Source organism: Cryptotermes secundus, unplaced genomic scaffold (assembly GCF_002891405.2).
Source record: "Cryptotermes secundus unplaced genomic scaffold, Csec_1.0 scaffold1084, whole genome shotgun sequence".
In the NCBI taxonomy this organism is placed as follows: Eukaryota; Metazoa; Arthropoda; class Insecta; order Blattodea; family Kalotermitidae; genus Cryptotermes; species Cryptotermes secundus.
The window spans coordinates 127851-148749 of NW_019724603.1; the positions used below are offsets into that span (position 1 = coordinate 127851).

At 39.7% G+C, this 20899-nt stretch overlaps 1 protein-coding gene across 2 annotated transcripts in view; it reads left to right on the plus strand.

Moving 5' to 3' along the window:
• LOC111862522 (protocadherin-like wing polarity protein stan) overlaps positions 1-20899 on the plus strand; it is a 150907-nt gene that overhangs the window by 83676 nt on the left and 46332 nt on the right. The window contains exons 26-40 of one of the 2 annotated variants that reach the window (XM_033750700.1): positions 603-769; positions 1594-1863; positions 2782-2953; positions 4280-4405; positions 6740-6879; positions 8836-9022; positions 9131-9327; positions 10337-10546; positions 12817-13003; positions 14929-15077; positions 15203-15380; positions 16574-16774; positions 17749-17887; positions 18636-18777; positions 20203-20421. In XM_033750700.1, the coding sequence (XP_033606591.1) occupies positions 603-769; positions 1594-1863; positions 2782-2953; positions 4280-4405; positions 6740-6879; positions 8836-9022; positions 9131-9327; positions 10337-10546; positions 12817-13003; positions 14929-15077; positions 15203-15380; positions 16574-16774; positions 17749-17887; positions 18636-18777; positions 20203-20421 (2684 nt within the window). Of the gene's footprint in view, positions 1-602; positions 770-1593; positions 1864-2781; positions 2954-4279; positions 4406-6739; positions 6880-8835; positions 9023-9127; positions 9328-10336; positions 10547-12816; positions 13004-14928; positions 15078-15202; positions 15381-16573; positions 16775-17748; positions 17888-18635; positions 18778-20202; positions 20422-20899 lie in introns of both variants that reach the window. The other variant, XM_033750699.1, reaches the window with a different exon arrangement.

Below are 20899 nucleotides of genomic sequence, written 5' to 3' on the forward strand. Positions count from 1 at the left end.
TAGCAAAGGCAGTTACAGAAACATAATACAGGCTGGACTCTGGGCTTCAACATTTCCAAGAGCTGCAAGGGCTGAACATATGAAACTGCCATGACAGGCTGACTAGAGTAACCACACAAAACGTTTCCATGCCAACATACATTTACATCAGACTTAAAGATAGTCCACATGTATACTCTCTCTCTCTCTCTCACACACACACACAGAGGCAAGGGCTGTCACCTTTGGAGTTTTAGACAAGTACGAAAGGTAATTTGACCGAGGCAACACTCCCTATACTGAAACATAATTTTCAAGCAAAACAGAAAACATCCACTCAGGACAAAGTTTCCAGTGGAAGAGAAAGAGCTCTTGATGAAACAGTACTCAAGTCAAGGCGAAAGGAATCACGGAAGTCTGTGATTGGTCAGGAAGGATCATGTGATGATGACAGATGTGACCTATCAGGAGGACAGAAATGACTTGTAGCACACATTGGCAACACAAGGGAGCATGCTGGTCCCTGAATGAGCTGAAGAAATGAGCTTGGTTTTGTTATCATTTTGCTTTATCTTGCTTATGTCCACAGATCTTATATATGTATCCGTATCTCATTTTAATAGCAATCAAGCCCCCATGGCGCTTCCAAGGTGATGGGGTTCTCTCATTCAACCCTCTGCTGCGTCCCATCCAGCTTCCATGGCTGAATGCATTGTCAGTAAGAACAGCACAGAGGGATGCCTTTCTTATGAGCATTCAAGTTGGACAAAACAGTTCTGCTGTTCTCTCTGTAAGTAAAACTCTAAAGGAACCTCAGTGAGGAAGCAGAGAAAGCATGATACCACAAGAGGCATGACATCTCTTGCTGAACATTATGATCATGTGATAATTTCTGCCAGTGAGAAAGTGTCACAGAATGCCAGTTGTTTTGGCAAGAGTTGTACTAAATTCAGGTAAAATTCTGGCTGTTCAGAAATTTATAAACTTAGATGTGGGTTGTAGGATTTGAGGCTCTCACAGCGGTTGTTATGAAGCCTACTGTCTTCGATGTATGATGCCAAGTAGGTTGTTGGAAGTTAGCTTAACTTTCAATGGACTAAAAAAAGGTGAAGTTGTCCCTGTGCAAACTAATTAAGCACTACGCCATGAGGGCGTATGGGGGAGTGGATGTATAGATCCACATTTTCTTGACCTCATCACTAGTTAGAGGTGAGTGGTCAGCTTCATTGCCTGGGCGCTTTACCCTCAAGAAAAGTGCTTCTCCAGTTCCCATTGGGTAGGAGGCTTGGTGGGCCCCAAAGCCAGTCAGGCCCACATGGAGAAGAGAAAATTCTTGACCCTACTGACACTCGAACGCTGACCCCTTTGTCATCCAGCCCATAGCCAGTCGCTATATTGACTGCGCTATCCTGGTGTTATACCCCAGAAGATAATACTGTTCATTGGTGTGGATTATGATTTACTAATTTAAAGTTCACTAAGTATAGTACATTGATTGTTTTTTTTTTTTGGGTGGGGAGCAGAATATATACTTCTGAAATACAAATTTCACTAAGTGTGGGGACACTAAATGAGAATTTGCCTGTAAATACATGTAATACGTATGATCTGCAGCTTGTGAATGGACAGATCGAGTACAGCTATAATGGTGAGTCTATGACGCTGCCAAATGGGTTTGTTTCTGATGGCCATTGGCATCATATTGAGGTGAAATGGATGAGCGGGGAGCTGTGGATTAACCTTGATTATGGTCAGCGGGAAGTGACATCCCCAGCAACGAATAAACTTCAAGGATTATATGTTGGCAAGATCCTGATTGGTGGACCAGATGCTTCTGTGGGTAGTTTGAATGCAGATTACGGTTACTTCGAAGGATGTATACAGGTAAACAATGAATGTTGTTGCACCTTTGTTAAATGATATGCCTTGTGAATCCTGTGAAACCAAAAATTTGTGGCACTTTTATAATTTCATGTTTGTGAACTTATTTTTTGTTTTATTCTGATATGTTTAATCGCTGTAAAAAGTATAATGGAGAACTGGACTTTCTCAGATTCTACTTGTACTTTACATATTGAATATTATGAAATGGCTGGTATGGTGATAATCATTATTTATATCATAGATTCCAGAAACACTTTTTTTATTCATAATTTATGAATAATAGAATGTGCACAGTGCTTAAAGGTAAACATATATAAAAAGTGTGGTTATAATTGTCATCATCATCATCATTGTCATTGCAGTTTTCTTCATTGTCGTCATTATCATCGTCATTTTTGTCATCATCATATTCTCATTCTTCCTCCTCCCCTCCACATTTCTACTTGTATGTGATTCAAGCAACAACCAATACTCTGCATCCATCTCTGTCTTTCTAAAGCTGTTTCTCCTGTTTTCCCCTGTGTCCTTTCTGTGTGACATCTTTCCTTACCTCTTCTTCCTGTCTTGCTTATGGTTTTCCTCTGGATGTCATGATTCTTTGAAGGTCCAATGATCAGAACTAACTCTTTCTAACAGGCCCTACTGAATAGGATTCCACCCCCTTCTGATGAAGGAAGTGGTTCCAGTTTCTAGAATGCTGTGTATATGAGATTTACTATAAACAGATGACAATATCCAACAGTTGTTTGCAATTATCTGTCTAGAATTGTGAACAATCTAGCGTAATATTCATATAAACTGAATATGTTGTTAAAGTAGAGTGTCATGTCAGTTTCATAAAATTTCTGCGTTTCCATGTAGCAGTCCTCATAATGTATTTTGTCAACATCATGTTATAGTACATTAATATTTTGTCAGGATGTTCGTGTGGGAACTCCACAGTCAACGTTGCAGCGACCAACAGTGAAGGAGAATGTGGCTGAAGGCTGTGGTGGCATAGATCCGTGTAGGCAGCAGGGTCTAGAGAAATGTCCCATTCACAGCAAATGTGTCCCAGATTGGGAGCAGTATCATTGTGACTGTAATTCAGGTAATGAGCTCTGTGCTTTGAGTATAATATGCTTTAGAAAACTGGGCATACAAATGTAGTACCGTGAATGGTGCACATGTGGAAACTTAACTAATTGTGTTCAAAACCATTGGAGGTACAATATAAAATAAAATATTAATTTATTGAATGTGTTTTTCATTTTTCTCAATATGTGTTTTTGAAACCCGAAATTTTTTAGACACTATGTATTTAGATTATAATTTACTTCTTATTTTAACATAGAGTGTATGTCGGAGAAATGAGTCCTATCTAAAAATTAGATATGCCGTTAGTACGTGTGCAGACAATGGGCAGCTGGGAATATGGCCTTCCATATGACTTGCTAAAGAGTGATTCCCTAAATTAAGACTCATATATAGTTGGAGAAAACTGCATAAGGAGGATTAGATTGGCAGGGCATGTAGCATTGATGAGGGAGAAGAGGAATGCATTTAGGGTATTGGTGGGAAAGTCAGAAGGAAAGAGACCATTAGGAAGACCAAGATGTAGGTGGGTGGATAATACTGTCACGTGTATGGGTGACTGAAGATGGGGTTTGGATTGGTAATTGGATTAATTAACAGCCTACAGGTTGTAACTACAATTAATTATTACAGTATTGCTGATTTACACAAATTACAATCACTCCACACTGATATTCTCAGTCTCTCTGCACTAGCCCTCACAGATTTATAACACAGAACCTATAAAAGTCGCACTGAATCACACACTCCCAATATCTCTGTGCTACAGCACACATAATGTCTTCAAATCACATGTTAAATCTTCACAGGCTGACTTCTTGTACTCTTCTTCAGCTACGAACTTCCCATGGCTATCTCCTACCAACGCCTCCTTTATTGTTGCGTGTTGGACCATGTTTACACGGCTCTTGCCTGGCAATGCATTGATCATATCCATTAATAATATTAAAATGGTCTTAGATAGATAGGATGAGGTAGTATGGATTGGATTGAATTTGCTCAAGACAGGGACCAGTGGAGGGTTCTTTCAAACATGGTCATGAACAAGTTCTTGAGTATCTGCACAACTGGCAGCTTCTCAAAGAAGGGCTCAGCTAAGACTCATTGTGTCTAGATGGTACAAATGAATCCTATTTGAAGATTCTTGTGGGTGAAAAAATAGAAGGCCATTAGAAGTAGACCCTGTGGATGCTGGGGCACTCACAGTTTGCTCAGATGTGACCATGTGGCTGACTGCTAGCATGTTATGCACACAGCCACATGGTCACATGACAGGTTTCATTTGAACAGTTTTCATATATTTCTGTGCATGTGTTGTACTGACATGTGATGGTTTCTGTAGGTTATGTTGGTGCTTCATGTGTGGGCGTGTGTGAAGTTAACCCATGCTCTAATGGTGCCCACTGTGTGGAAAACCCTCTCAGTCAGCGAGGTTACAACTGTAAATGCAACTCCAGTGAATATTCAGGTACAGTTCATGACTGCAATTTCAACACTTTTGTTCTTGAACTTGCGTTTTTTACCTGTGTTGCTTATGTGATATTGAGTACCATAAGTGGAGGTACTTGAAAGAGCATTACTAACCCAGATTTGAGAGTCTCATGGAAGTGTCCTGTGGTACTGGGACTCTGTGTAGTGTGGTAGATAGGTAGTAACATTTCAGAGGAAGTGCCTGCTTCCATCTGAAGTGTAGAAGAGTGTTCTACCCTTAAGATGAAGGCAGCAGGTTCTGCTGAGACTCTTCTGCCCTGAAGATGGAGGCAGCTCTTTCCTCTGAAACTCCTCTACCCTGAAGATGGAGGCAGCAATTTCCTGAGCCTCCTCTACCCTGAAGATGGAGGCATCAGGTTCCTCCAAAATATTGTCTGTCTACCAAACTGTACAGAGTCATGTTCTAGAAGACCTTAACCTTGAATTGTTAAGTGCATGCAAGAGATGAAGGTAGGTCAAAGCGCTTGTTATGAGTTGAATTAGTACATTTGATGGGAAACCAAGAAATGTATACAGAATTTTGGTGGAGGAAGCTCTTGAAGATTTAGATGTGTAGTATTAAAATGTGTTGAATTTCAGGCTCTCATTTGCTGACTATGAAGAATTGAGTCATGTGGGTTGTAGTGGTGTGTAGTTTGGAGAGAAATCAATATTTCAGAGGAACATCTTTAGGGTCAAAAGTTAAGTAATGCAAAAAACTGGTAGGTGTAAGCAACAAGTTGAGGAACTGATATGCTCCTCAGGTATGTTGGGCTCTTTCTGAACTACATGGCCCTATACCCCAGAGTACTGTACTGTTAAGATTAACCTTTAAACGACTAAAGACAACGTATGTCGTCGTTAAAAGAATGTCCCCGGTACGAATGACGACATATGATGTCGCAGAGTCCGCGCGTGGCAACGTTATATAAAATTAAATTTTAAAGTAGAAAATTATGTCCTACTTACATAATTTTTGGCCACCATCTGCATGGAGTGTCTGTCTTCCCGCCTGCGTCATCTGCCGGAATGTTGCCTTCGTGTGGAATTCTCAAAAAAATCCGGAAATGCAGAGTCCGATTTCGCACTTCGCGAACTTTGTGCGGACGGTCTTTCGTTTCCCACGCGAAAAGCACACACGACACCTCAATTGCGAAGTATAGCAAGTCGGCCAGTGATGTGGTTTGGCCTTCTATAGTCGAGATATCTCCCATAAAACGGCAGGGGTTCGACCCCTGGCCGTTGATGGCGAGGGGGACCCCTAACAGCATGTTCCGCACAAGAGCGAGACGAAATTCTCTGTGTGACAACAGGATGTAACTGTTCAGACCAAGGAGATGGAGAAATAGCTTATTTGTCCATTTCCAGGTTCGACGACAGATGCTATAACTGTTTGCCACAGTTTGCCCACAGCTCCATCTGAATAATTATTCACACTCCTCGTGCCACGCTGGTGTCGTGCTCCCCAGGTTGCCGACGAAGATTATGGGTCTTCTTCGAAATCACTTTATGATTTGCTACCTTCAACGTCACTCTCAGAATTGTCGGTACAGGATTCTGTATCGGAGGCATTGATTAGCTGCAATATGTCAGAATATCCCAAACGACACGGACCACATGTTACGAACGAAATTTGAAATTACTCTCGACTGAACACGTCCAGCCACTAAGCTATTACGCTGTGTTAGTACGGCAACGACAACGCATGCATAAAGAATGCTAGCATGGAACTGTAGAAGAACAGTATACGTATTGTTCAGGAGAGATCTATAAACAACACGTGAGTTTATATCTCTCTTCCACTGACCACATTCAAGTTGACGCTCGTCACATAGACTGCGATAACGTCTCTAGACTCAACATCCGGTGTTACCGTGACATGCACAAGTGTCGTCATCAGCAACTTCCATTCAGGGGTGTCCAGAACGTATGAATTCTTGCTCAGAAACAAGAAATTGCGAAAATTCTCCTTTGGTGTCAGTGCAAAAATTTTAACATGTTTTATACAATCTGTAAATTACAATATCTGATTCTATATTCTTTCGAGAAAAAAACAGCGTTTATTTCGTTCGATTATCACAGAAATAGCAGAAATAGGAGCAAAATTAGTAAGTGACTACAATTTTCACGAATCTCAAATAGCGGCCATTTAAAGAACTCCGTACCGTTGCCACAACCTAAGTTTAAAGGGCCGTAGGATAAAGGTTAAAATACACAGTAAGAATGTTAATTAGATTATCCAACATAGTCTCTAGTGGTGGACTCTTATGTTAATCTTTTCCCCCTTCTATTTACATATTACATTACAAAAGGAATTGAATTAATATTTCAGGTGAATATTGTGAGGTTAAGGTGGATCAGCCATGTCCCAGCAGCTGGTGGGGCTATCCTGTGTGTGGCCCTTGCCATTGCGATGTTGAGAAAGGTTACAATGCTGACTGCAACAAGACTACAGGGGAATGCTATTGCAAGGTTAGTGCTGCTCCTAAACTCTGAAGCTGTCTTTAAGGTTTCTGATTGCATGGTTCCTTGACTATCTATCTGCCTGTCGACAGCCCCTTCTTTTGGACCTTGGCCGCTTTTCAGTTGCTTATTCTTTGGCCCAATCGGTAGGACCCCTTGGATGGGGGATCAGCCTTCGCAAGGCCAGTACCTGCACACACAGGACAGCACAAACATCTGTGCCTTGAGTCAAGAATTTTTTCCTCTCCCTGTCATCCAGACTGGCTCTGGGGCCTGCCCACTTCCTATCCGATTGGTACGGGGGGGGCTATTTCCCCTGGGCATAAATCGTCCCAATTTGAAGCTGACCACTCACCACACAACTAGTGCCGAGGTCAAGAAAATGTGGATCTCTACATCTACTCCCCCACACATCTTCATAGCATAGTGCTTAATTAGTTAAGCACAGGGAAAGCCTTACTTACTTTGTGTGGTTTTGTGAGGATTATTGAGGCTGCAAAAGGAGTTCCCAATAGGTCAGGTCACAGAAAGGGCAATTATGCTGAACACAGGTGCACTTGTAAGAGCGCTTTCACATGAGCTCTCATGAACTGGCTCACTAGAGCTGCAGCTACAAGAAGAACATTGTCTTAAGTGTCGCTTTTCACACACATCATCTGGCAGCCAACTCGAGCACACTACTGGCGGGGCATGCAGTCTTATTGAGCCTTTCAGACAAGCGCACATGAACTCCCCAATTAACAATGTCACTGCTATTCTCTCCACAGCAGGGATACAGCTCCTCTTGTGGGTGTCTCTCTGATGGAATGAAAACCTCAAACTGTTGTGTAATTCATCGAAAGAAGATATAGACATTCTGAAGTAATTAAAAAATTTTCTTTCATCCTCCCATAGCTTATGAAACAGAATATAAAAGCACCCTTCTTCTAATCTCGAGCTAATTATAAGGTGAACCCATATTGTTTGATTACTTTTCCTTTTCTTTTTCTTATTAATTGCTAGGATTAATAAAATTGCAGCTTCTTCTGCTTCAAGCATGACTACACTATGCACTAGACTGAACTGCTGTCATGCTTTCGGTGACTGCAGCGGCTCACATGAGCAACTGTTCGGAGTAGGCAGCTCAGCTGAGTGGCTCCCGTGCACTGGTTCATGAGAGCTTGGGTGAAAGCGCTCTAAATCACCAGTGCTTTTCCCCCCTCCCTCTTTTACCTCTGTTTCCTTGAAAAATTTGACCCTTTTTCAGATTACTGTAGCCCAGTGACTTCTTTAGTCTTTACCGGACTGCACTGTATCTCATCCCAGAAGATAGTAAGTAATCTTATGCCTCCATGAGAATTTCAAATATTACAGTTTCTATCCTGAAGATGGGGCTATTATGTTATCTGAAAAGTTGGTACCAACCTACCAAGCTATATGAGAGCATAACTTAGAAGACACCATACTAATTGTACATGTGATGTCTGTTCCTTGTACAGCAATTGCATTGGGCTGTGAAGGCAGCTGTCATATGTAACTAATATCTTTTTTTATTGCTACTGGGATGGGACTAAGTCCCTTGTACTGCAGCCACTTCTTGCCTATTGTACCAGCCCCAGATGATAGGTGAGGATGATTGTGCAGCACTTGGTGGAATGAAGATTGTCAGGGGAAACCGAAGTACTCGGAGGAAACCTGACCCAGCGCCACTTCGTCCACCACAAATCCCACTTGACCAGACCTGGGATCGAACCCAGGCCGCCATGGGAAGCCAGCAACTAACCACTTGAGCTATGGCACGGCCTACGTAACTAATATGCTGTTGTGCCTAATGTTTTATCTACATGATGGTGACAGCCCTCATTGGGGGTGTTTCAAAACTTATAGTAGGGAATGGAGTCCATGAAAAAAGGACAAGATATGCAGTACAGCTGGCTTTTGTAAAATAAATTAAGAATTGTGTGTTCTGCATTTTTTTTTCTGCAGGAGAACCACTTTCAGCCTTTAGATAATGACTATTGCTTTGACTGTGAATGCTATGCTACTGGATCATACGGCAACCAGTGTGACCCAATTACAGGACAGTGTCGCTGTCGGAATGGTGTGATTGGTCGGCGTTGCGATTCCTGCCCTAATGCATACGCTGAGGTTACACTTCGAGGTTGCGAAGGTGAGGTATCAATTTTCATGCCTTCCATCTTTGTTATTTCTGAAACTTATGGTCATGTTACCAGTTGAATTGCTCTTAACTTTTTTTTTTTTTTTTTTTTTTGTTTTTNTGTGTATGATGGCTGTCCTCGCAGTTTCTCACATGGCTTGTGGTGGGAACGGACATTGTTCGGAAAGATTGCTCTTGAATCGTGTCCAAGCCATTCTCAAGGCAAGGCATCAAGAGCATGTGATGAAGCACTGGGTGGCTGGCAGGAACCAGATCTGTTCAACTGTACCTCTGATCCTTTCCTAGATCTTCGTAAAGTTGTAAGTACTTGGTGTCTTGATACAGAAGACTGCAATAAGACAAGAAGAGGCACACAATTTAAGGTAGAACTGAGATGCTCAGAGCATCTGAGCATGCAACATGTGCTGAGGTATTGGGTTTTCGGACTTTATCCATCATCCTGGTTTTTTTAAGATAACTAAGACAAACACGATGTTTTGGAAACTGGATCTGTTTTCATTCTCAGGTGAGAGAAAAACGCCCATTCTGTTGGGTCCCTTAGAAAGAGCTAGCCTCAATCACTGACCCAACAGAATAGGTGTTTTTCCCTCACCTGAGGACGGAAACAGATCCAATTTCCGAAACGTGGTGTTTTTCTTAGTTATCTTAAAAAAAACCAGGACGATGGATAAAGTCCGAAAACCCAATATCTCTATGTGTTATACACCATCATCAGAATCCTATAGTAACTACATGCAATATGTGTGCTGACATTTAAACAGATTCATAGGGAGCAAGGGTGGTGGATGTATAGCAACATTTCATCTCTTAGGTATCCATGGTTGTCAGTATTACTGCTTGTATAATACAGTGCACTGTAGTGTAATAAAAATAGCCATTCACGCCAGAATATGTACTGGAGTTTTTAATTGGTAGAACTAATATATCTTGAATCCTCTAGAAGCATGTATGGGGACAAATTAATATACTCCATCTGTGTTTAACAAATAATTGTTCAAGGCTGATGGATCAACCTGTACATATTCAGGTTTTCTGCATTTATCAAATAATTGTTCGCATCTGTTTTTTGTGTGTAAGCACATCCACATTGTGTTGGAAAAGCCTTCATTGTATCATGATGGGTTACAGAAGTTTTATTGTATTGGTTTGTTCAGTCAAATAGAACTCTGCAGAAGGCCTTGCAAAATGACTGTTGAATGCTTTAAATGGAAGCAGAATTAAGCCATTGACAGATGGCATTTTGTTATAAATTCAATATTATAGAAATGTCTATTTCCAGATCTCATATTTTTGTGTGTGATTTATTAGCTTGGTCAACTTGAAAGCGGAGACCTTCATATAACAACATTTGTAGCAGTGAAAGTGGCCTCAGACCTGCGTAGAGCTACCAACTTAACCTCAATGCTGCATGGTGCTGATTTGTTAATATCACAAGAGCTTCTGAGGGAACTCATGAGATATGAGGGTGGAGAGAAGGGATTGAACCTTACACACAGTCAGGACAAGGATTACATCCAGGTAAAGCCAACAAAGTAGTGTAGTTCTGAAGTTTTACAGTTCCTGTGGAGAGAAGGGACTGAACCTTACACACAGTCGAGACAAGGATTACATTCAGGTAAAGCCAACAAAGTAGTGTAGTTCTGAAGTTTTACAGTTCCTGTGGAGAGAAGGGGCTGAACCTTACACACAGTCAGGACAAGGATTACATCCAGGTAAAGCCAACAAAGTAGTGTAGTTCTGAAGTTTTACAGTTTCTATGGAGAGAAATGTTTTACAGAATCAAGATAAATATTTAATCATAAGTAAGTAATTATTATCTTGATTCATGTTTTTTCTTCTTGGCACTACAGCCCAAGTGGGCCTAGGCCTACCTCCGTGAACTTCTCCGTTCACTTCGGTTTTTCTAGATCTTACATATTCTGTAGGACTCCCTGGGTGGGTGATCAGCTCATGGCAATGCCTCTACCTGTACACAAACACAGAAAAACGCACACACACAAACTAAACATCCATACCCTGAGTGGGATTCGAACCCATGATCCGGTTTCCAAGCGAGTGAAGACAGTACATGCCTTAGACTGCTTGGCTACCGTGACCGGCCTTGATTCATGTAGTGATCATAATTGTCCTTGTATGAGTACAGTATTTTCATTACCTTGAATAAGCCAAGCACCATTTTCAAGGTAACAAATAAATAAAAGTAACTGACTTTATTTAAGTAATGAAGTACAAATGTCAAGTATAAGTGTATGTAAACATACAGTGTCTCAAAGTTCAAGCACTGTGTTCTTCATTTATTTCTGCTACTACCATGTATTTTCTGCAATATGCAGTGGCGTGCATGAACATCTCAATTATGTTACTTTCTTATTATTAAAATGCTGCTTTCTCAAATCAGACATTAAATATTGTCAAATATCTGGAGTGACTAGAAACGGGATTTGGATTGATAATTGGACTTACTGAACACTTACAGATTGTAACTACATGTAATTATAGCGCTATCACTAATTCACACGCTGCAGTTCACTACAGCACATAATAAGTCTTCTCAGTGGGCTGTGTCTTCACCTGTCATTACCTGGTGATGGATGTCAACAATGTTCTCTGCTTCCATGCTCACAATCTTACCTTCTGGCAACTGTCCAACAGCTAACTTCTGCTTATACCATCTAGACACAGATCACACAGAGAACACCATTGTTCTGTTGCTGTTCAATTGTTGCTTAGTGGCCTGTGCAGATAACACCATTCCTCTGTTGTTTGTGGGCTGCTGCGTAGCAACAGCCACTTTACAATTGCCTGTCTTCTGGTCACTGCCTAGCAACAGTCTACACCACAATATATTAGATCAAGATAAATATATACTTGCAGTTATTCTCCTTTGTTGCTTGCTCATCACTGCCAGCTGGGCTTACACAGCCAGGATCACTGTGCCATAAGTAATTGCCCATTGTGCTGTCTCTGTCCAGTCTCCTGTGAAACTGCTACCAACATCTTGATTTCTGATTTCTTCTGCCTTTTGTTTTATTTTGTACTGACCACAAAAGATCAGACATGCGTGCTTTTATTACTCAAGCTTAGGAGAATGGCACAGTATCTTTCAGATTAATGTCAACCTATATGTTGCAGCTTCACATACATATTGTGACACATATACCCATTGCTAGGCAATGACTCAGTAAACACATCCCGAAGCCTACACACTCAACAATAGAAGGACATTCGTTACTAGGCAAGAGACCAATAAACACGCATTCTTGACAGCAAAACACACTATTGTCTGTGGGGTCCATGCCGAGGAGTTATAAGAGGGCACAATCAGAAGATGGGGCATAGTACAATGGAGTAGTGGAGTAATGAAAAGTGGTCAGAAGTTGAGAGCGTCAAGTTGAAGAAGTTGACAGTGTGTCAGATAGTGATTTATGAAATGTTGTAACCAGTTGCATAAAAGCCAAAGAAATACAATCATCAAATCCTAAACCTGTTTTATAAGTCACGCAAACACCTCATATGTGACAATACATTCAAAAGGAAGGAGTAGTTGTGAAAGTTAAAGATGGTGCTCGGAATGAATAGTGTTACCACCTTTATCATGATTAAGCTGCACACACCAATTTTGGTCTCTCTCTCTTAAAAAGAGCACTGTTTTTGGAGGTAATGTGGTATTACATGTCTAGTAGAGTCAGGGTGTAGGCTGTACCAGCTACCCTGTTCAGTCATATATTGTACTATATATAAAAGATTGCGTTGAAGTTTGGTTTGATTTTGTGTTCATTGTTTTGCAGAACATTGTTCGAACTGCCAGCACTATTCTAGATACAAAGTACAGGGATCACTGGAACAGAGTTACTGATCTGACAGGAGAAACAGCTGAAGATCTGGTGTTGTCATTTGACCGATACATTTCAACACTTGCCCTGAGCCAGGAAGATACATACACCAGTCCCTTTGAAGTTGTTGCAGACAACATGGGTGAGACCAACTTTAAAAATTGCAATTTAAAGGTTTCAGATATTTTGTAATTTCTCTTTTTGTGCTTCTGTATGGTTCAGGTTTCAGATTTGGGCCATTCGTGTCCTGATGATGATGTTCCGACATGTAGCCGTGAGCTGTCGATGTAACATTGCAGATGCTGTGTAGATTATAACATTTGTTTATTTAATTATCTCATTAAACTGAAAGTCAGGAGGATGATCCAGTCCAGTCAATTTTAATTTTCAAATTAAAAATGAACATCATTCAAAATAAAATTCATGTTACTGGTGGAAATTACAGAATCAAATATGGGTGCCAAAATTTATGGAAATGGGTATGTAGTGGAAACATTGCTTTTAATCAGAATAATCTTGTTGAGAAAGTGCAAATGCGTGTATATATGGAAATTTGAAAATTCTGTTCATGTGTGGGTTGGTTGATTGGGGGAAGGGGTGTGGATGAAGTAAATATGTTAGAATTATGGGAAATCATCTTCACTGAAAGCAAATTGTGTAGGTGGTGAGAAAGTACAAACCCAGGTTGTGTACATTCAGGTGTTTTTGTATATATATATAATATGTACTTTAGTACATACAGTTGTATAAGGTTGTAACAAAAGGAAAACAGAGGATTTGTTTCTTCTCTTTCTGTTTATAAGTTAGTTCTTCTACCAGAAATATGTGATACATGTAACGTGAGGTTGCTGTAATGGTTGAAACTGTTTTAGGGCTTCAGGGACATTGTCCACTGGGGTAAAGCAACAGGAGCCTAATGCTCGTTAGTCACGTTGCCTGATCCTGAAGTCTAGAATACATGGATATGGTTGTTCATTGCCAAGTAACAGCCTACAGAACAGGTATCTCTGCACCATTCGAAATTTTCCAAGGTGCACACTGGTCCGCAACTTGCACAAGGCTTTCAACCTTCCATGTGTACATGATTATATAACAAAATTGTGCAGGCAACAAGGAGAAGTCTTACAAAATCATGAGAATGAACATGTTTATAGTATAGGACAAGGCGAAGCCAGACATAGAAAATGTAAGAGGCTTAAACTTGGCAGTGGTCAAGCTTACAACCAATCAAGTGACTAAGCTGCCACTGTGGCATAAGATACATAAGACAGGCATGATCTGCTCTGCGGTAAACCTCCAGCCATAAAATAACTTTGACTTTGACTTTGAATTGTGGTTAATACCTGCATGGAGGTGGGTTTCAATACCTTCACCATAGCCCTGCATGCTGTAAGAGGACATGAAAAGGGAACCCAATGACTTGGGGTATGACTGGGCCACCCTGTTCCTAGGGGATATAAATACAGGGACCTGGCCCTCCAGGTCTCTCATTAGAGAGGATATTATATAAGGACTCTGACCGCAAGGATTCAACTGAAGAAGAAACAATTTATGGCATGAGTCTCAGGGACTTGGCACCAAGATGAACTGATTGGCGGTAAATCACCAATCATAAAACAACTCTGACTGTGACTGCGTTGCAGTTGTGAGTAGTTAGAAGCTGGTAGCTGAGGCTTGGGACAGTTCAGGAACCCAGAGGAAGGTGAACATCCTCTGTTGGAAGTCATTTCCAAGCAGTGGCTAGTTAAGACTGAGGAGAGTTTATGTGTGCTACAGTTACAGTGATCTTTGGAGCATGTAACTCAATGAGACTGTCATAGTTATTTGTAGTTATGAGTTGTTTAAGAGTTCAGTAAATCCGGTTACCAATCCAGACCTTGTCTCTAGTCATACTTCCCATGTGACTATATGACCCATATTTGTGGTGTAGTACTTGTCTTAGAATGCTGAATCATTCGCTTTATTTGAATACAGATTAAGATGAGGCAGTGCTGTCTGATGTGAGTGGTGGCATGAAGGCTCAGCAGTTGTGCTCGTGAAAAGTGATTTATTTTGTCATGTTTGCAGTACTGGGTCTTGATGTTGTGACATCTGAGAGTTTATTTGGTTATGAGTCAACCAACAAAGATGCCTTGGCTGTAGTAGCTGCAGCTGACGTCTCTGGGGAGCGAATTGTATTGCCTGATACTTCCCAGTTTCTCCAGCCTTCTATCCATGTGAGTGCAAGAAAAGACTTTTCCAGTATTTCTGCTCCCCTGTTCAGATGTTTGTAAATAATGCGGTGCTGGTTAACTTGTATGTTATACATTCTCGTAATAATTAACGGTTTCTTTACTTGCAGCTCTCTGCTCCTGCAGCATTAGCAGTTGGATCAAAACCATTCACTGGTGCACATAAGAACAGCCCGATGCTTTTATTCCCAAAATATAACAATTATCTGCTTGATAGAGACAAGTTTGATGTCAGCTCGAAAGTTCTCGTCCCTTTGCATCTCTTGGGTATCAAGTCCTTGCAACAAGGTAAGGCATTTTACAGTGAAACCGGGATTTTACACTTTTAAAGATGAGTTAAAGCTATCCCTGTAACAGGCGATGAAGTCCATAGCGTTGTGAGGCATCGAGGCTCCCACATCTTGTACACATTTGGCTCACAGATGATAGTAAGTTTGTCAGCTGTCCATTAGCCCCAGGAAGATTCCTGGTACTCGTTTCTGTTAGAGGATGAGTTGACCCCAGGGCCATAGTGTGGCTGGAAGGATTAGTTAAACTGAAAAAAATCCAATGACATCAGGGGGTTGAACTCACGACCTTCTGGCTTGTAGCATAATGCCTGAACAAACTACGCTACTGCATGTCCCCTCACTCTTTGACAGGTACCACCAAAAATAATGGGAAATGAAAATTGAAACAACATACAGAAAAATATGAAATGCTTTGCACCATAAATTTGATAAGCCTTATAAAATATACATGTTTCAGTGCACTTGAGCTCTCAGTCTGTATGTATATATCTCTCTGTTATGTGAGATTCAGAAACTTACATATGAAAAGACAAGCCTGTTTACTAGCGTAAATCTTGAATGTGAATAGTATTATGCCAGTGTGTCTTAGAATTTTTTGAAACAGAATGTATAATCATGTAAATTTCTGTCATCAGGACCCAGAGGATGAAGTGAAAATTTGGGTGAATGTAAAATTGGTTAAAATTTAGTATTGTTCTTATGGATATTTGGCTGGAGCAAAATAAAAAGTGTGTAAAATCATGAAGATAATAAATGCAAAATTGTGAACTTACTGTAAATAATTATGATGAAATAATTTATTTACATAAGTAGCTCAAGAAACCTACACAAAAATAAATACAGTTACATTGGCAGTAATATCAAATTAGTTGATAATGATTTCCAGCTGAAAAGAAGTTTGAATGTCGACTGTTTTTTCAGTAATAGTTGTACTGATTTGAGGGATGTGAGTTCTTGAAGGTTGAAGACATCTTGCACTAAATGTGGGTTATTTACAAAATAAAAAATCACTGAATACTTTGGGAAAATAGTATATTGTTTCCATTGGGCTTGATCAGTACTATACAAAGTATCACTATATATGGGATTTCACTAAAGGCAAGACACTGAATTTGAATTTCGCTGTTTATTTAGTTTCTTCTCTTAAAATTTAATTGTTGATTATTCTAGTTTCTGTCATCAACATTTCAGGTGAACTTACAACAAAGCACAGTTTACAAGGCAGTGGTAGAGCTGTTATTAGTTATGCTCAGTATAGAACAGCCGGTTCTCTCCTACCTGCACGTTATGATGAGACTGTCAGCCGACGTTGGGGCATTGAACTTCATGTTGGATCACCAATCATATCCTTAGCAATTCTTGTACCAGTTAGCGAGGGAGAAGTTGGGGAAGGTAATGTATGAATATTTAGATTGATTAACTTAAATGCAAACCCCTATTTGTGGTTTCTTTGGGGACCAGGGGATTTGAAGAGTAAACTGAGGAAAGTCTTAAATGAGATGAAATTTAAAGCTGAGAATAATGTTGTGGTGTCATTAATATCACTTGTAATTTACCATCTATACTTATCACAATAGTTTATTTATAATTGTCAGCCATTTTTAGATTGTGGTTTATATGCCACTGCCCCTTGTATGATTTAAAATACATTCTGTACTCCTCCCTTTTTCCTTTATTTAGTGTTAGGTTGAGAAGTGTGTTGTTTTGATTGGTATGTTGTTCATTTATGGTTTATTGCATATTAACTCTTTAAACATGATTTCTTCTAAATAATATGTAAAAATGCAGTTTGTACCTCAGAAGAAGCACATTTCTTCTCCTCTACAAAGCTCAACTGGTTAATGCTGTTTAAGGAAACAGTTGCTGTTTTTTGTGAGAACCATACAGAACACACAAATACACTGTGTGGGCAGAATGCAGAGTTGTGTAATATATACAAATTCAGTCCATACCTCACAGGAAACACATTACGTCTCTGCTACAAAGCCCAATACGTTAATGCTGTTTATAGAGACAGTCACTGTTTATTGTGAGAATCATATGGAACACACAAATACACTGTGTGGGCAGAATGCAGAGTTCAGTGCGTACCTCACAGGAAACACATTACGTCTCTGCTACAAAGCCCAATCAGTTAATGCTGTTTGGGGAAACAGTTGCTGTTTACTGTGAGAACCATATGGAACACACAAACACGCTCTGTGAGCAGAATGCAGAGATTTAGTATGTTAAAACAGGTGGTACATATAGTGACCACTGGGTTTGAAAGGGTTAAATGAGAGAGAACTCTAAAATGAGGACATTAAGGGGGGTTTCACTGTATCTGGTTTCCTGAAGCAATTCACATTGTAGTGCTTTTTAATTAGCTCGGAAGAAGTACAAGCTCATAACAGACGCTGGTCCTCTGCCTGCACCAGTCTTGTTGCGCCTGTGGTTACATAGTGATCTCCAGCCACTGTCACCAAGATCCAATCCTCAGTGCGTTCATTGGAGCACTGCCAGGGGGTATGTACATGGCCTTCAAAGTTATATGTTACTTACCTTACATTCTTGATTATCCATATATGGATGGCCCAGGTTGTTTATCCATGCACCTTTTATAAGTCTCGTTCACAACCTATTAAGTTCACTCAGTCCATCTGTCTTTGCATGTCTGGCTGGCTCTACATGTGAAACAGCTCAAGAACTGCTTTACAGGTTTTCTTGAAAAATTACACTGAAGAATTGTGTTAAGAAAATTGTCCAGTCATTTTAATTTTCATTTAGTTTGGACAGTTTTAACAACACTTTCCATGAAGACATTTTTCCATATTACTTGAGTGTAATTGCTTCTAACATAAGTTGTAGAGAAAAATGAAACACGTGCTTTATGTTCAGTACTCTTTTGCTCTGTATCTTGAGGTCTGTAAGGTAATTAAAGAAATCAGACGTGTATGTCTCACAATTTTGATGAAGTGTCTTGGATCAGCTGTTCATATTATTGCTTATGTTTTTCTTTTCCCCTTTATCACATGCAGTTCAGAGTGTAAGATTGCATTCATCTAGGCTATGATATCTTGCACTGGTTACCAGTGTTTCAGGAGAACCTGCTGTCTCTATTTTCTTGGTAGAAGATGACAGAAGCTTCCACAGAAACACCAGTAACCTTCTGTGAGGCTACGTGTTATCATAACCTATAAGGCTACAGTCTGGATATAACCATATTTAATACACTTAAAATAAATTCCATAATAAAGTGGCATGTTATTGGCAGTTTTGGAGAGTGGTCTCGAGCGGGGTGTCAGACAGAAGTAGCTGATGATTGGCATGTTTCCGTCACAAAGCCATTCCTAGTCAACTGTACGTGCAACCATCTATCTACGTTTGCCATTTTGATCGATTTGGTTGACATGCAGGTATGTAATTCAGTTCAGAATTATAGGAATTTCTTGTAATTATTAAAGAGATGTTGATAAGAACATTACCTTCACATGGGTTTTGTAGTTTTCACAGTGGTTTTAATTCATGTTGCGGTCTTCTGAGTTATGACATTGGTGTAAACGCTGTATGTTCTGAGCTACTGACAGCATGATTAAATGAACTTCAATTACCTAATGAGTCAATGTAGTCTCATTATATCAGAGGAACATATTGCCTCCATCTTCAGGTTAAAAATGAGGACTGAGACCAGATTTCATTTGAATCTTTGTAAGTTTAGTAGTGCTAAAGTGTAGTCCATCAAACTTATCTCACTGAAGGTATTTTAAATTATATTATTTATTTTTGTGCAGTATATTGATGAATGTTGCTAGTAACTCGTATTAAGTAGCACTGAATAACTGCTTGATAATGAATAATTAATTGGAGAGGATAATGAAGGTAGTGACCTGTCATTTTCCTCAAGAAACTGAGGAAAACCACAAGTAACCTCATTCTAGATGTAAATATTATATCTTAGCATCATACTATTTGTGTGAAATTTCTTTATTTTCTTCCATCACCACAATAGTTAGTATGGACACACCATGCATTTGTCTTACAATGTTTCAGCTCATTAAACCATAACCAGGTATTTGACTTTTTGTCATTCATCTGTATTCATCTGCTAGTGTTCCTACATTGGCCAGTGTTTACATATTGGAATACTGGTTTTCAGTAGTATGTAATGCCATTATGCCGTTATGTATATAAAGGCGTGTTTAGCTCTAAGAATAAATATTAAGTGTTAAAATGTTGAATCATTAAAATTATTAAAACTAAACTTACGTGTAAGTTTTCCTTATGCTTTATCTGGATGTAGTAGTTGTGTGTAGATGCATTTCTTCTACCAGTGTATTTCTTTTGGGTTCTCCCTGGTCTTGTGTTGTAATTTGTGTTTTTTGTTGGATTGTAGATCTAGGATTGCATTTTCTCCTTGTTTTGCATTCCTTATATTTGGGAGAAATGTTGTTTCCTATACTTACAAGCCAATGAAAGACACACTACATCAGCATAAGATCAGGAAGAATGCCAAAAAACCACATCAATAGAAGAGACACATCTACACACAGCTCACTCTAGATGGTTCGTGTCTCAGCCTGAATTTGAACTGGGTTCTTCTGTAATAGATGTCAGAAGCATTACCATGTGAACCAACTTGTTCAGCCATGCATTGCATTAATAAGAACTGCATGTAGCTGTATGGGATATTGTAGTAGGCTTTTGCCTTGGTGGTGATGAACTTTCATATTCATAATACCAGCAAATACATGACAGTTTATGATACATAATCGGTTGTTGGGCATGTTTATCACTGAAAGTAAGTGCTGGAACGGTTACCCCTTTTCTTTTCTGTTTGGCAGTATATTCCCGATCCAAGTGTACCAGAAGACATTGCGACCTATGGAGCATTTTGCCTGGCACTCCCAATGCTGTTAGTGGCTCTGCTCATTCTTGTTCTGATACGTGGTGTAGAGACAAACTCTAACTCAATACATAAGAATGTGGTGGCTTGTGTGTTTCTGGCTGAATTGGTGTTCTTCATAGCACTGAAGGCGAGGAAGACACTGGTGCAGCATGAGGTGAGTCATGGATTTGGTAGGACCTGTATTGTGGTCAAGGTACTGGAGCCATCAGCACAGAAACAAAGTAAATTAAATTTTAATAAAATCAGTTGAAATCAGTAAAAATATATAAATGGTTTAATCAGTTTTATTGTCTAAGTTAACCACTACATGTTTCGGTCACGTGGACCGTCATCAAATGATTTGTAAATAGATAAAAAGAATACATTATTATTGAATTTCGGAGCTAAATGTATTGATTTTTACAATGAAAAAGTCATGATAAATTCTTGTATTAAAGGGTAAAATATATGAAGTATTGCAGTTTCAAGAGTTTAGTATTTTATATTACAATATTATGTTATAGCATCCTGTTGCTCTTTTCACTTAGTGTCTATTGTTCACAGTGCTATGTGCAACGTCACGTCCCACAGAACTTATTCCCTTTTACCTTTTGTGTTTTGCTGCATGTCTTGTTCCTGACAGCAGCAAAACA